Source organism: Cibotium barometz, chromosome 37, assembly GCF_041138505.1.
Source record: "Cibotium barometz isolate CiBa-2024 chromosome 37, ASM4113850v1, whole genome shotgun sequence".
NCBI lineage: Eukaryota > Viridiplantae > Streptophyta > Polypodiopsida > Cyatheales > Cibotiaceae > Cibotium > Cibotium barometz.
This window is the reverse complement of record NC_141082.1, coordinates 29915881-29927534: the sequence shown is the minus strand read 5'-3', so window position 1 is coordinate 29927534 and position 11654 is coordinate 29915881. Positions and strand designations below refer to the sequence as shown.

General features: G+C 42.0%; 1 protein-coding gene across 12 annotated transcripts; it reads right to left on the bottom strand.

Moving 5' to 3' along the window:
* Positions 1 to 5100: 5100 nt before the first annotated feature.
* LOC147617151 (uncharacterized) lies at positions 5101 to 8903 on the bottom strand. Of its 12 annotated transcripts, none has more exons than XM_086776739.1 (5): positions 8756 to 8903; positions 7882 to 8666; positions 7313 to 7718; positions 6800 to 6927; positions 5101 to 6681 (listed from the first exon to the last, which is right to left on the bottom strand). In XM_086776739.1, the coding sequence occupies exons 2-5, from the start codon at positions 8260 to 8262 to the stop codon at positions 6187 to 6189; spliced, it is 1410 nt and encodes a 469-aa protein (XP_086632865.1). In that variant the 5' UTR covers positions 8263 to 8666; positions 8756 to 8903; the 3' UTR covers positions 5101 to 6186. The 12 variants fall into 12 exon arrangements, with proteins under 12 accessions (XP_086632865.1, XP_086632864.1, XP_086632868.1 ...); XM_086776738.1 differs by having other exon boundaries at positions 7882 to 8633; positions 8756 to 8900; XM_086776742.1 differs by having other exon boundaries at positions 7882 to 8130; positions 8314 to 8897.
* Positions 8904 to 11654: the final 2751 nt, after the last annotated feature.

The window sequence follows — 11654 nt, the reverse complement described above, 5'->3', positions numbered from 1 at the left end:
GTTGAAATTAGAGCATTGTGATGAGCTTTGGTGGATCAAACACTAGAATCAACATCATTAACAAAGTGATTAGTAAATAATTAAGACGTAATAGATTAATGTAGGCATGGATAATCAAAAACCAGCAAATTCTCATTAGGGCAATGCCTCAATTTATAGAGTTTACATCCAAGCATCTAATCCCACTGATTTCTCCTTGATTCACTTCACCTCTCCTAGAATATCTCCACCTCTTTTGCTTGATTCTCTCCACCTCTTCACTTTTCCCAGAATATCTCCACACTTCCTAAATCTTCTCATGCTACCCTTTATTCTCTCCTAGTAGATTCTTCTCACCTTTTCACAGGTTCTTTCACATTTACACATTCTCTTTTACAGCCTCTAACCAAGGGCTTGTTCTCGTACACACCCTATTCACTTGTATTTTCAACACCTCCCCTCAAGTGAATACTCCTAGAACACCTAGACCCTACACCAAGTTTGCCTCTTACTTGATAGTCTGTGAGACTAGTGTCTAGCACACCTCCCCTCAATTTATCTTAGCGCACCTGGACCCTATACCAAGTATCTCTCTTACTTGATAGCCTACGACCAGTGCCTCGAGTCCCTAAACTCATAGTCCTTGGCACTCTCTCTCTCTATGTGTCCAAGGCTTACTATAGTTGCCTGCGACCTTGACTAAAGTGCTCACACATACATCTACCACGTGGCCTACATCATCGGTGGCTCAGAGGTGGTTTTACTTTGTTGGGGCAGGTTACATTGGGTTGTGGGGTCTCTCTCCCTCTCTCTCTCAGAGATTTTCACATGGCTCCTCACTCTTTGGAGCCTCACATCTTCTCTTTTCTTCAGTCTTCTTGTCGTGGCAGCTTCTCTCCACGCGTCTGTCTCTTCTTTCAGTCTTCTTGGGGCAGCTTCTCTTCTTGTGGCAGCTTCTCTTCTCGTGCAGCTTCTCTTCTCGTGTCCATGTCTTCCTTCAATTCTTCCTTTAGATCTTCTTGGTGTGGATCTTCCTCTTGGAAGGAGATGTTCTTCTTCTTTCATGGCTGGGGCCATGAGCTCGTCCATCAGGTCTTCTTGCTTCATGTGAGCAACATGTTTAAATGATTTGCTGACAGCTCCTTTGGGTTTTTGATGTTTATCTTGTCTCATTATGCAATGCAAACCCAAATTTTGCGGGAGGTCTTACCTCTTGCCTTATTCTGGTCAAGGGCAGTGTCTGATCCCATTTTTACACTGATGCAATGTGCCCAATACATAATGCGTATAGCATTCATTCTTATGCACATTCCAAATGCAACTCTGGCTGTGAATAATCTTGAATTTGAGTGAGATTTACAGGCATTAATCGAGGGTTAAATGCAAAACGATAATTATCACAAATTTATCAACACAATTTTTCCAGAAATTACATTAAATCAAGGGTAACCAATTTGTACGGAATGGTTGGAGTATCAAACCAACTCCGAATTGCAATCTAAAGTTATAGGGATCTATGTCAGATACCTAATGGTTAATTTGAACCCTCAATTGTATCAAAATATAGTGATTAGTACTGATTAATCATTGATTAGTAAATTAATCCACTGTTTTGTATGCAAAAAACAGAGTATGCGGGGAGTCCAGATCTGGTGCCTTAGACTTCAAATGAGCTCAAATGCTTTCAAATCTATCAATAGCAATGAGTCTAGTAGAGGATTAAGCCAAGAAACACAAGATTTAACCAAATATTGAAAGCTTAATCTCTAATTTACCAAAGTCACCTCCAGATTTGATGAAGAGCTTGGATCTCACTGTAGACTTGATGAAATTGAATTCTGTCTTCACCAGCTTGTAGAGCATGCTTGAAAACCCCTGGAGCTATAAGGAATTAGAGCAATTTGAACTGAGCAAGAAGAAATCTCAAATCCCCTTCAGAAAAACGACGCCTGCAAATCGAGCTCCCGCCGGCGTTCTGCGCTGACTGGGTTTAATTCCTTTGAGCTGACTCTAGCCCCTTGAGTCTAGTTTAAGTACCTAAAAGGGCTTGGCCTAATTTGATGTGTGCAAGGAGAGAGAGCTCCTCCAACTGGCTGGGGGTACAGAGGCTAGTTGAAAACTAACTAAAATTTTGATTATTTTCTAATTATCTACTAATCCTAATTAATTAGATAATGGGCTCATAAACCTGATGGATTCTAGGCATGGCTCTGATACCATGTTGAAATTAGAGCATTGTGATGAGCTATGGTGGATCAAACACTAGAATCAACATCATTAACAGTGATTAGTAAATAATTAAGACGTAATTAGTGGGTAATTAACAAATAGATTAATGTAGGCATGGATAATCAAAAACTAGCAAATTCTCATTAGGGCAATGCCTCAATTTATAGAGTTTACATCCAAGCATCTAATCCCACTGATTTCTCCTTGATTCACTTCACCTCTCCTAGAATATCTCCACCTCTTTTGCTTGATTCTCTCCACCTCTTCACTTTTTCCAAAATATCTCCACACTTCCTAAATCTTCTCATGCTACCCTTTATTCTCTCCCAGTAGATTCTTCTCACCTTTTCACAGGCTCTTTCACATTTATACATTCTCTTTTACAGCCTCTAACCAAGGGCTTGTTCCCGCACACACCCTATTCACTTGTATTTTCAACACCATGCACCCAAACAAAGATGTGCACAATGACCCCCTCAAGCATGCTCTGCATCTGCCTCCCAAGAACCAAACTGGCCTACATCTTGCTAGTCAAGCGAGGTGGAGATGCCCAAAAGGTCAAAGCAATGCCACATGCCCAAGCTCAGTAATGTCCCGCGTTCCACAATTCCACCCCCAAGCTATGGACACTCTTATAATCCGCCAACATCGGCCTGCTCTTCAAGCAAGCAGGATGAAGAGACACAAAGAGACTCAAAAAGCACCCAGATCTATTTGGAAATGTTTGGCAAGCCACCCATCGTTCATGGCATCCCAATATCCTTGCCAAACAGGGTGTCCTCAATTATTCCGTTCTTAGGCACCCCAATCTTAGTCACACCCGCCTTATCGACCAACCTTGTTACACATAACAAACAATTTTCGATCTCAAATCATGTGTAAGAGTTGAAGAAAGCAGATAAAAAACAGTTGAAGAAAGTAGTGTGTTGGAGTCTTCAACGGATGCAGCTTCTATATAGGCCCACCCTTGCCCAATGCCCATGCACGTAGGCTTTGCATGTATTAGGCACATAGACACTGTTCTTTCACGAACCTGTGTTGAATCTCATCATTAACAAAGCCGTCTAAGTACATTTCTAAATGGGAGGAACCATGGCTGGCGTAAGCCTGGCCCATGGTACAACCCATCGCCTAGACCTTCTTACAATCAACAGGGACCTTCCATGCCTCATCTTCGACCACCCCACCCATTCAATCCACCCTACCTCTAGCCCAAGTGCTCGACATCGCCGAATCTCTCAAGCCACAGAGGTCCCCCAACTCCGTTGCAATTGTGGGCATAACCATGTGCAAGTCTGTTGCCATGCCCATACAAAAGTAATAATCTTGACTCCCCAAGAAAGGAGCTATCAAGTAAATGTCAAAGAAAGCAACAGAAAGAGTCGAAGAGAGTAGTTGTGTTGGAGAGATCCTTGTGTTGGAGAAGTCCACCCACATCTCCCACGGATTGCCCATGCACATCACCAACATATTTCACTATGGACATCACAATTTTTTCACTTCTTACATCTCACGTCGCACACAAACACATGCACCGGCAACAAACCTTGTCAATGCCAATCTTCCAAGTACATCTCTGGATGGAGGGACCATGGCGGACGCAAGTCTAGCCCATGGTATGATCCATTGCTTGGAGAACCCTCAACCTTGCAAGTATCTCCAACAAGCTTCCATGTCTATATCCTCTACTTCAACTCCAATTCACCACAACAAAACCTTTCCCTAGCTGACGTATTCGTCAACAAAGCTCTATCTGGACATAATACCTTGTTGTTGTGTCAAGCTTTCTCGAACCTCCATCTAGCCATGCCAATCATTCCATGGGATCTTGGCACTCATTTCGCAAAATACAAGGTGTGGACCCCTTCTAGCCACTATCTCATGTTGAAGGGTCCACATCACTTCCACAACCAAATAGAGACCCAACATGAAATATATCTACATTGTCTCACTTTCCATACCGCCTCGATAAGTTACCTATCATCAAGGCTACCCAAAGCTAAGGTTAATTTTGAATGATAAATATGAACTATAGCTTTTGGGGCTTGATTTGAGGTTGATGTAGATGCAGAGTTTGATGAAATCTTACCCTGCATGTAGTTGCAAATCGGTTCTGAATTGACCACATAACCTCAACCGCCAACTCCATGGTGTATTCTAGACCACCACTTTCCGGTAACTTCTTCATCATGGACTTAGGTGACTCAAGGACACGGTTACCATTAGGAAGAGGGGTATGTGAACCACTACATAGATTAACTAGTTTCAACTACCCAACATAGCTTTGCCATCTCACCCGTACAAATGATGGACACCTTTTTTTTTGGAAGATAGCACTAAAACATATAAAGCAACCTTACTATAAGCTTAATGTCAAATAGGAAAAGCCTACGGACTTAGTGTACATAGTTGTTTAAGACTAGTATTAGAGATCGCACCATTTTTAATTTGACCGTCCTATTGTAAAAACTAGTCACTTGTATATACATACTTTTTTACAATAAGCAATACACAATCATTCCCTTGCAATAGTTTACTCGTGAGCTCTCCTCCTTCCCTCTTTTTGTTTGCTCATATGCTTTCGAATTCATGCTTGCTTGATGGATGTATACTTAAGTAGGTTTAATTATAGGCTTCCCTCTTCCATTAGCTTCTTTCCTTTTGTGAAAGAGAACCATTGCAAAGAATCATCTCTTCTTGCCTCCATCTAGACATTGAAAACTCTTTCCTCAACCCTTTGGTAAGGAGCATTTTGGTGTGACAACGGAATGAGGATGCAAACAAGCTAGCACTCAAAGGCAAGACCCAACAGCACATGCTTTAGTAAGGCTAAGGTAAGCTCAACGTAAACATCCCTACCAAGCAATAGACACTTTCTTGACAAATCTACACTTCTCCAAACAATTTCTTAGCAAATCTATAGGCCACCCCACGTGCAGGATAGAGATTGGCCGTACCTATTCCATTTTTACAATGCTTGTATGTGTGCGTGCGTGCGTGTGTGTGTGAGAGAGAGAGAGTATGCCATAATGTTCATTGAAAATATATGATTCTTGACTTAACACAGAATGTGCCTAATGTTTGTTGAAAACGTATGGTGCTGCATGAGCTACATGCTACATCATGTAAGCATTGGAATTTCACTTTAGTCCCCATTGCTGGGGCATGTTACGTTTATAAGTACATGCGTGACATTAATGCCAGAAAAGATTAGTGAAAACAAAAGAGTGACCGTGTGCCATCTCCATATCAGCAAGTATTTACAGTAAGCTTTTGTGAGGTGTTGAACTTTATCTTGAAGCATTGCCATTCTTACCTTCTGCTCTTTCTGACAAAGTCTATCAGTCCTGTGCTTTCCTGAAGGCAGCATTAAATGTCTACTTCCACTTGAACAATGAAACCAATCAAAAGCTGCTAGTGGACCCTATTGCATGCACTTCCTGGAGACAGTTGTTTCTGCAACTTCATTGAAAACCTCATCAACCTACACCTAACCTCAGGCTGCATGGCATTTACAATGGCCCACAATTTTTGGTAGTGCTGCCTCCAATCCTGTCACAATTTGTTTGGCTTCCCTTATCCATCTGGCATCAGTCAAAAACTAACTACTAGCTGTGTGCTACATCTGACGTGAGACAGGTGTGGTTCGCCAAGACATTGAAGCTGTATAAAGCAGAGTAAGATGAGAGAGAGAGCTTTGTTGCAGACAGCTTTACGTTGCAACGGAGACCTTTATGGCACCAAAATCCACCAGATCAGTACAAGACTTCACTCACTTTGTAGCCCCAAAAAAGGTCAGTCCCCAACTTCCTGAAATGGCAGCAAGAGACTGACACTGGACTGAGCGAGGTGACTATGAGATGAGCAACTACACTTACAGGACAAACCTAGCCCTTCTTCTTGAGCAATCTAACCATAAAAACACCCCAGTGTGCCTGTCAAGAACTTGCCCATTAATCCTCCCAGCTATTGACTCCATCAATCCTCCCAACTATCTTTATTGCCTCTCCTAGCTGCCAAGCCTCTTGAAGACAAGTTCTGACTCAACCGTAACGAGGATTGGGCAGCTTCTGCGTCTTCCCAATCATCATCCCAAATCTCATCCCATGCATCTGTGCTTTCCTCTGCACTTTCTTTTGGTGTACCCAGTCCTGATGCATTCATCTCCAGCTGTTGATACTTCACGGCATCCCCAGATTGTTTTCTCCCACAGCACTTGTAGCTCAACCAAGCCCCAGTTGATGCCGTGACAAAAACAAAGAGGAGCACATAGGGAACCGCTATGGGTGTAGCAAGAAAAGAGTGAGGTGAATGCTGAAGCTTTTTTTTCTCTTGGGCTGAATTGCGAAGATAATCAATGGGAACTGCTATCTTACATTCACCATGGGCCATAGCAACTGTGATAGTCATGTTTATTACTGCTTCAAAATCCAATGCAGTTGTTTCAAAAATAGGATTCATCATAAACTGAATCTGTGAAAATCAGATCAGACTATCCTTAGATAATGCATATAGTCAACAATTAAACCCATGAATTTTCCATCAAAAAAAAAATCATTCCAAAGAAAAAGGCCCATGTTTATGAGCTTACTGTTTCACTTCTCCCTTTTCTCACCAACACTTCAGACTGGTCAGCTATGAGAAATTCTGGAGCAAGGACCTTCACTGTTACATCTGAGTCTCCTTTGCATGTGATGGACAACGAAAGCATGTAAGCTCCTGCACAGTCAGTGCCACAAAAACATGTGTTACGCTTTCTTCCATAGATATGGGCAAGTTCCTTCAATGGTCCATGTAAAGCACCTGACAACTTCCACAAACTTTTTAAGACACAATTATCTTCATCATAAAACAATGCTTTTACTTCACTCATATCCTTCGTCCAAGTACTTTCAATGCCGTGCACAGTGATCAATAACAGAAACATTGTTTACTCATCTCACTACACAGTACTATGACCATAGTGTGCTCACTCCATAATACACAATGGTATCTATCCCTCCCCTCGTCAAGGCATTCGTAATACTTAAAGATTCTAGGTTTAAACTTTAGACCAAGCTTCATGAGCATAGTCACATTGATTGATTTATCGAAATATGCTCACCGGCACCTGGTGTGCGTAGGCAGGCACTAAATAACTTCTTGGGATCTTCGCAATGGCTTTCTCTGCATTTTATAGCAGGAAAACTGTGTCCCCAACCTGAATCCGTGTCATCTTCATTTGTTTCAAAAACCGTTTTTTTCACATCAGGTTCTGTCTCGTTGATCCTATCACCGTTTCCCTCTGTGACTGGCTCTTTCTCCGGCTTAATTAAAGGAGGGGGTGGAGGGCGAACAGGAACTTCTGTGGACTGTGCCTTCTTGTCAGTTGATCCTGTTTTGTTGTTAGTTGAAGCATTATCATGACTACCCTCATTTGATGCCTTGTTGTCTGATGATCCTTTCTCCTGGTCAACTGGAGCAGTAGCATGATTGCCATCCTTTTCTGCCTGCTTCTTCTCCTTGCCCTCCTACGAACAGAAGGCATAAGATTTTCCACAAAAATCCTTTCCAGGCGCACACATAATTTCAGTCTAACAATTGTAAACAAAAGGCAGAGGCAAAAGGCAAAGGCATGAAGATGTTTTGATAAAAGCCTTACAAGAGTAGAAGAAAGAAGAGCAACAGCAGTACCTGATCTTTGATTGCAGACAAATTTTTCGCTTCTTGTAGAAGCCGTTTAGCATATGCGACATCACCATGCAGCTCCTCATTTCTGCTGTGGCCTGCATCGTGCTTGAGATCCTCTTGTTGCGTCATTTTGTTTCTCCATTTCGAGTGAGCCCTGATCTCTTTCGCTTTTGCAACCTGGACATAGAAGCCTTCCCTTTCGACAGACTCTGCATCAGAATGCAATGGAACCTCAGGCTCGAGAGCTACCGTCTGTAAGATCAGCGTTGGGGCTGTCAAAGATCGATCGCAGAGGAAGAGAGAAACAAAGAAAACGCACAGCAGCAGGCAACAGAAATCCATGAAGGTCAATCGGAGAAATCCGCAGGAAGAGGGAAAGATCATTTTTGGAAAGAGAAAGGCTCTAGAGGGGGGAAAAAACGTTTCTCACAAAACCTGAAACGCAAACGAAATCCCTAGAACCGCCATAGCCACCTTGTTTAAGAACTTGGACGCAAACGGAAACAGTGGCTCCACAGTAAGTTTACAGAACCTGAAGTCGATTATAGCCTATAACAGTCATGGCCATCCTCCTTTACAGAACCTGAAAGCAGATAGAAACCCTTGGCACAGCCTTAGTACCGCGTGCCTCCTTTCTTGAACCCCTTACACCGCCATCGCCATCGCCATAGCCATCTGGCCTCTTTCCTTGCCAGGTTAACAACGTTAACGCTCTGTTTGTGCTAACTTGCTAGAATTCCCTCCCCCGCACCATCCTTAACAGAAAACCCCTGTCAGTCAACAGCTTCCTGCCATAGAAAACACGGGAAGCTACATGCCTTTCCAGCACGTTCTTGCCTTTCAAAGTACAGAATCAGGCATGCCTTAGCTAAGTTACCTTCGATGGAATCAGAGAATCAGAGGACTCGTCGTAAGACCCTCAACGACGATGTTCTTCAAAAGAATCAAAACCGCAGGGTTTGACAGATTCTCAGCGCGTGAGCATGAAAGTCCCGTACCGGTCGTGTTACACTGTTACAGGATCAAAATGGTCCCTAGGCAGGCGCGAGTCGCCGGAGGGAATCGAACCTAGGCCTACGGAATGAGTTGCCCCCATTCAACAGTGTTCACGGAAAAAAAAAAACTGGTTAAAAAATTTGAGGAAAAATATAAGTGATGAATTGCAATTTTCAGAGGTATATAAATATTTGATCTTTATTTAAAATTTTGTATATTTAAAAAAAGTTAAATATTTAAGCTTCAAAGAGTTTTAAATTTTTAATATAATTCTTTATAATTTTTGAATCTAAAGCCTAATACTAATACTTGGTTAGGTCCTAGTCTCTACGTCATAAAGACTCACTTACCACAATGTACCCCACTACCAATGATAGTTAATAGTCCATAACACTCCAAAAGTAACCCCCAAGTTGGCCAACCTAACCCCCAGCTTGTGTTAATCCCGTTTTGGATTAACAAATATGATCCTCCAATTGAGGACATTAATAAGTGTCATGAAACGGCACTTTAAAAGTTGTACATTATAAGATATTGACCACCCAAGGCCTAGTAAGTAAGTTTTGGGCACCCAAGTGTGAATAAGGGCCAAATGTATATAAGGCATTTTCTCATAATGAAAAGACACAATCCCCTTTGTACTATAGAGAGCTCTCCCTTGTGTCTTGAGAGAGATTGAGCATTCTAGCATTATTCCTCTTCTATGCTTGTGTAGAAGAGTGAGAGAGAGAGTGATTGCCTTATGCGACGGTGCAAGAGACTCTATGGTGACAGCATGGAGGTTGGAGCTTAACAAGCGAGCTTGGAGGCCTCAAGGGACTCAAGTTTGAAGCATTGGTAAAGTGCCCTACGACAGTTGTAATCTATTGCTCATCCTTTAGGTGAATGTGTTGAGTTCCCTCTTGGAGGTGTGGTAGCCTATAACAGCTTGAATGAGAATTTTATTCTTCCTTGAAGTTCAGAGTTCCTTCTCTTCTTTTAGTTCTTTATAATCGAGTGATTCGAGTTGAGTCGCTTAGTCGGCCTTCGGATGTTCAAAATCGCACTGCACACATTGTGTAGAGGTTATAACTTGCAAGGATGGCAATAGTTGCAGCACCCTGATGGCTAAGCCTGACTCCTGAGTCCTAGCTGAGGACAGTTAAGGGCCTTGGCCCTTGACTCTTGAGGCCCTTGCTCGCATTGCTGTTCGCATTGCAAAGAGTTTGCAAGGACAACAGCAGTGCAACACCCCGACACGGCTAAGCCTCAAGAGGCAGCCTAGTTTACTCGAGCTAGTTTACTTTATCCGACGGTCGAAAAAAGACGTCGCGGTTTTGATCAATGCCATCCATTGATGTCACCTAACAAGGGTCTTTAAGACCCCGTGGCATGTCACCATGTCATGACCACTCAACACTAGTGTCCTTTACCGTCACTTCACGTTGCCCCCTAAGTATAGAGTATCCTTGAGGGCTGAGCAGCTTGTGAATGTTCTAGTCCTTCATGGTGGGTCCATAGATCCTCTGAGGTGGCTTCTCTCATTGAGGACCTTTGCTGAAGTTTTCTCTTCTCTTGAGTGCCTTACCATGAAGATTCTCAGCCGTGCCAATGGGGAGAACCTCCCTCGCGGCCTGCTAGCTGTCAACTTGGAGTATGAGTGTTAAAGTTTTACCTCTGGAGGTTGTTGGACACAGAGACTGGGGAGCATTGGCACGCTGCCCTCACTGTGCTTCTAGCGGCATTTAGCATTCTCCTAGTGTTATGTGTAAGTCTTCGAACTTTGTCATTGCATTTTGTTGTGCCGCATCATGCTAGTTTTCTTTTTACGAAATGAGAATGTCCTGACTCCTTAGATGAATCTGCTTCGTCACATGTCCCACCCACACCCTCGCTCACTACTCATCATTCAAATTTCAGATCATCCGAACCTTCATCTGCTTGTCATAGCATGAGCAAAACTGGCTGGTGTATTTTTTGCTCAGGCCTTAAAGAGCAGATGTTTCTTGATCTCAGGGGTAAAGGCTTCCATATCTCCTGACAAAACAAAGCCTCTAGCAAAGTGAGTAAGAGCATTTGTAAGCTTTTTTCTTCACCTTCCTTTTTTGATCTCACAAAGTGATTCTATGCATGCTAATAGTAACAATGTTTGTGTTCCTTTCACTTGTCAAGGCATTTGTGTTTTCGAAACATCTTACTTTTCTTGGCACATAGCTCCTAGAATTGGTTATAGCCCATAGCCCATGCATGTAGTGGGTTGGCTATGTCAACAATTATTAGGGGATCCAATCTTGTTTAAGACTGTTTTATCTTAGCAATCACGTCATGCATTTTCTTGCATACTTCTAATGCTTTAGCAAAGCTTTATGTAGAATTTTGGGAACTTGAATATTGGTGATGAATCGTGAAAGTTATTTTCATGAGTATACAAGTTATATTATGGTAGCAAAAACATTTTTTTAAGTATTTAACTAATGTAAAAAAATTTATCATGTAAACTTGGTATAACTTGTATACTTATCTATGTTCTGAGATAATGTAAGTTGGAACCTTGTAACGTTAGTGGCTTATATTCTAATGAAAGATATGTAGCACCCACATGGGGTAGAATGATGATTTAGCATCAAATGTAAGGTTAAATTTACTATAGGTTATATGTCATCTTCACTACAATGCTAGCAAGTGGTATATATGTATGGATCGTCATGAGGTTGAGATTGTAATGTTAGTGCTTTCTATTTTTATGTATATGGGTTGTGAAGTAATGTTATTAGCTTTTACATTTATGAAGAATATTATAA

Excerpts from the sequence above, each read along its gene's own strand:
- LOC147617151 (XM_086776739.1), bottom strand. The coding sequence starts at position 8,262 with ATGATCTTTCCCTCTTCCTGCGGATTTCTCCGATTGACCTTCATGGAT. Across the intron at positions 7,719-7,881 it reads TGTCTGCAATCAAAGATCAG|GAGGGCAAGGAGAAGAAGCA; the intron begins GTACTGCTGTTG and ends TTCTGTTCGTAG. Across the intron at positions 6,682-6,799 it reads GAAAAGGGAGAAGTGAAACA|ATTCAGTTTATGATGAATCC; the intron begins GTAAGCTCATAA and ends TGATTTTCACAG.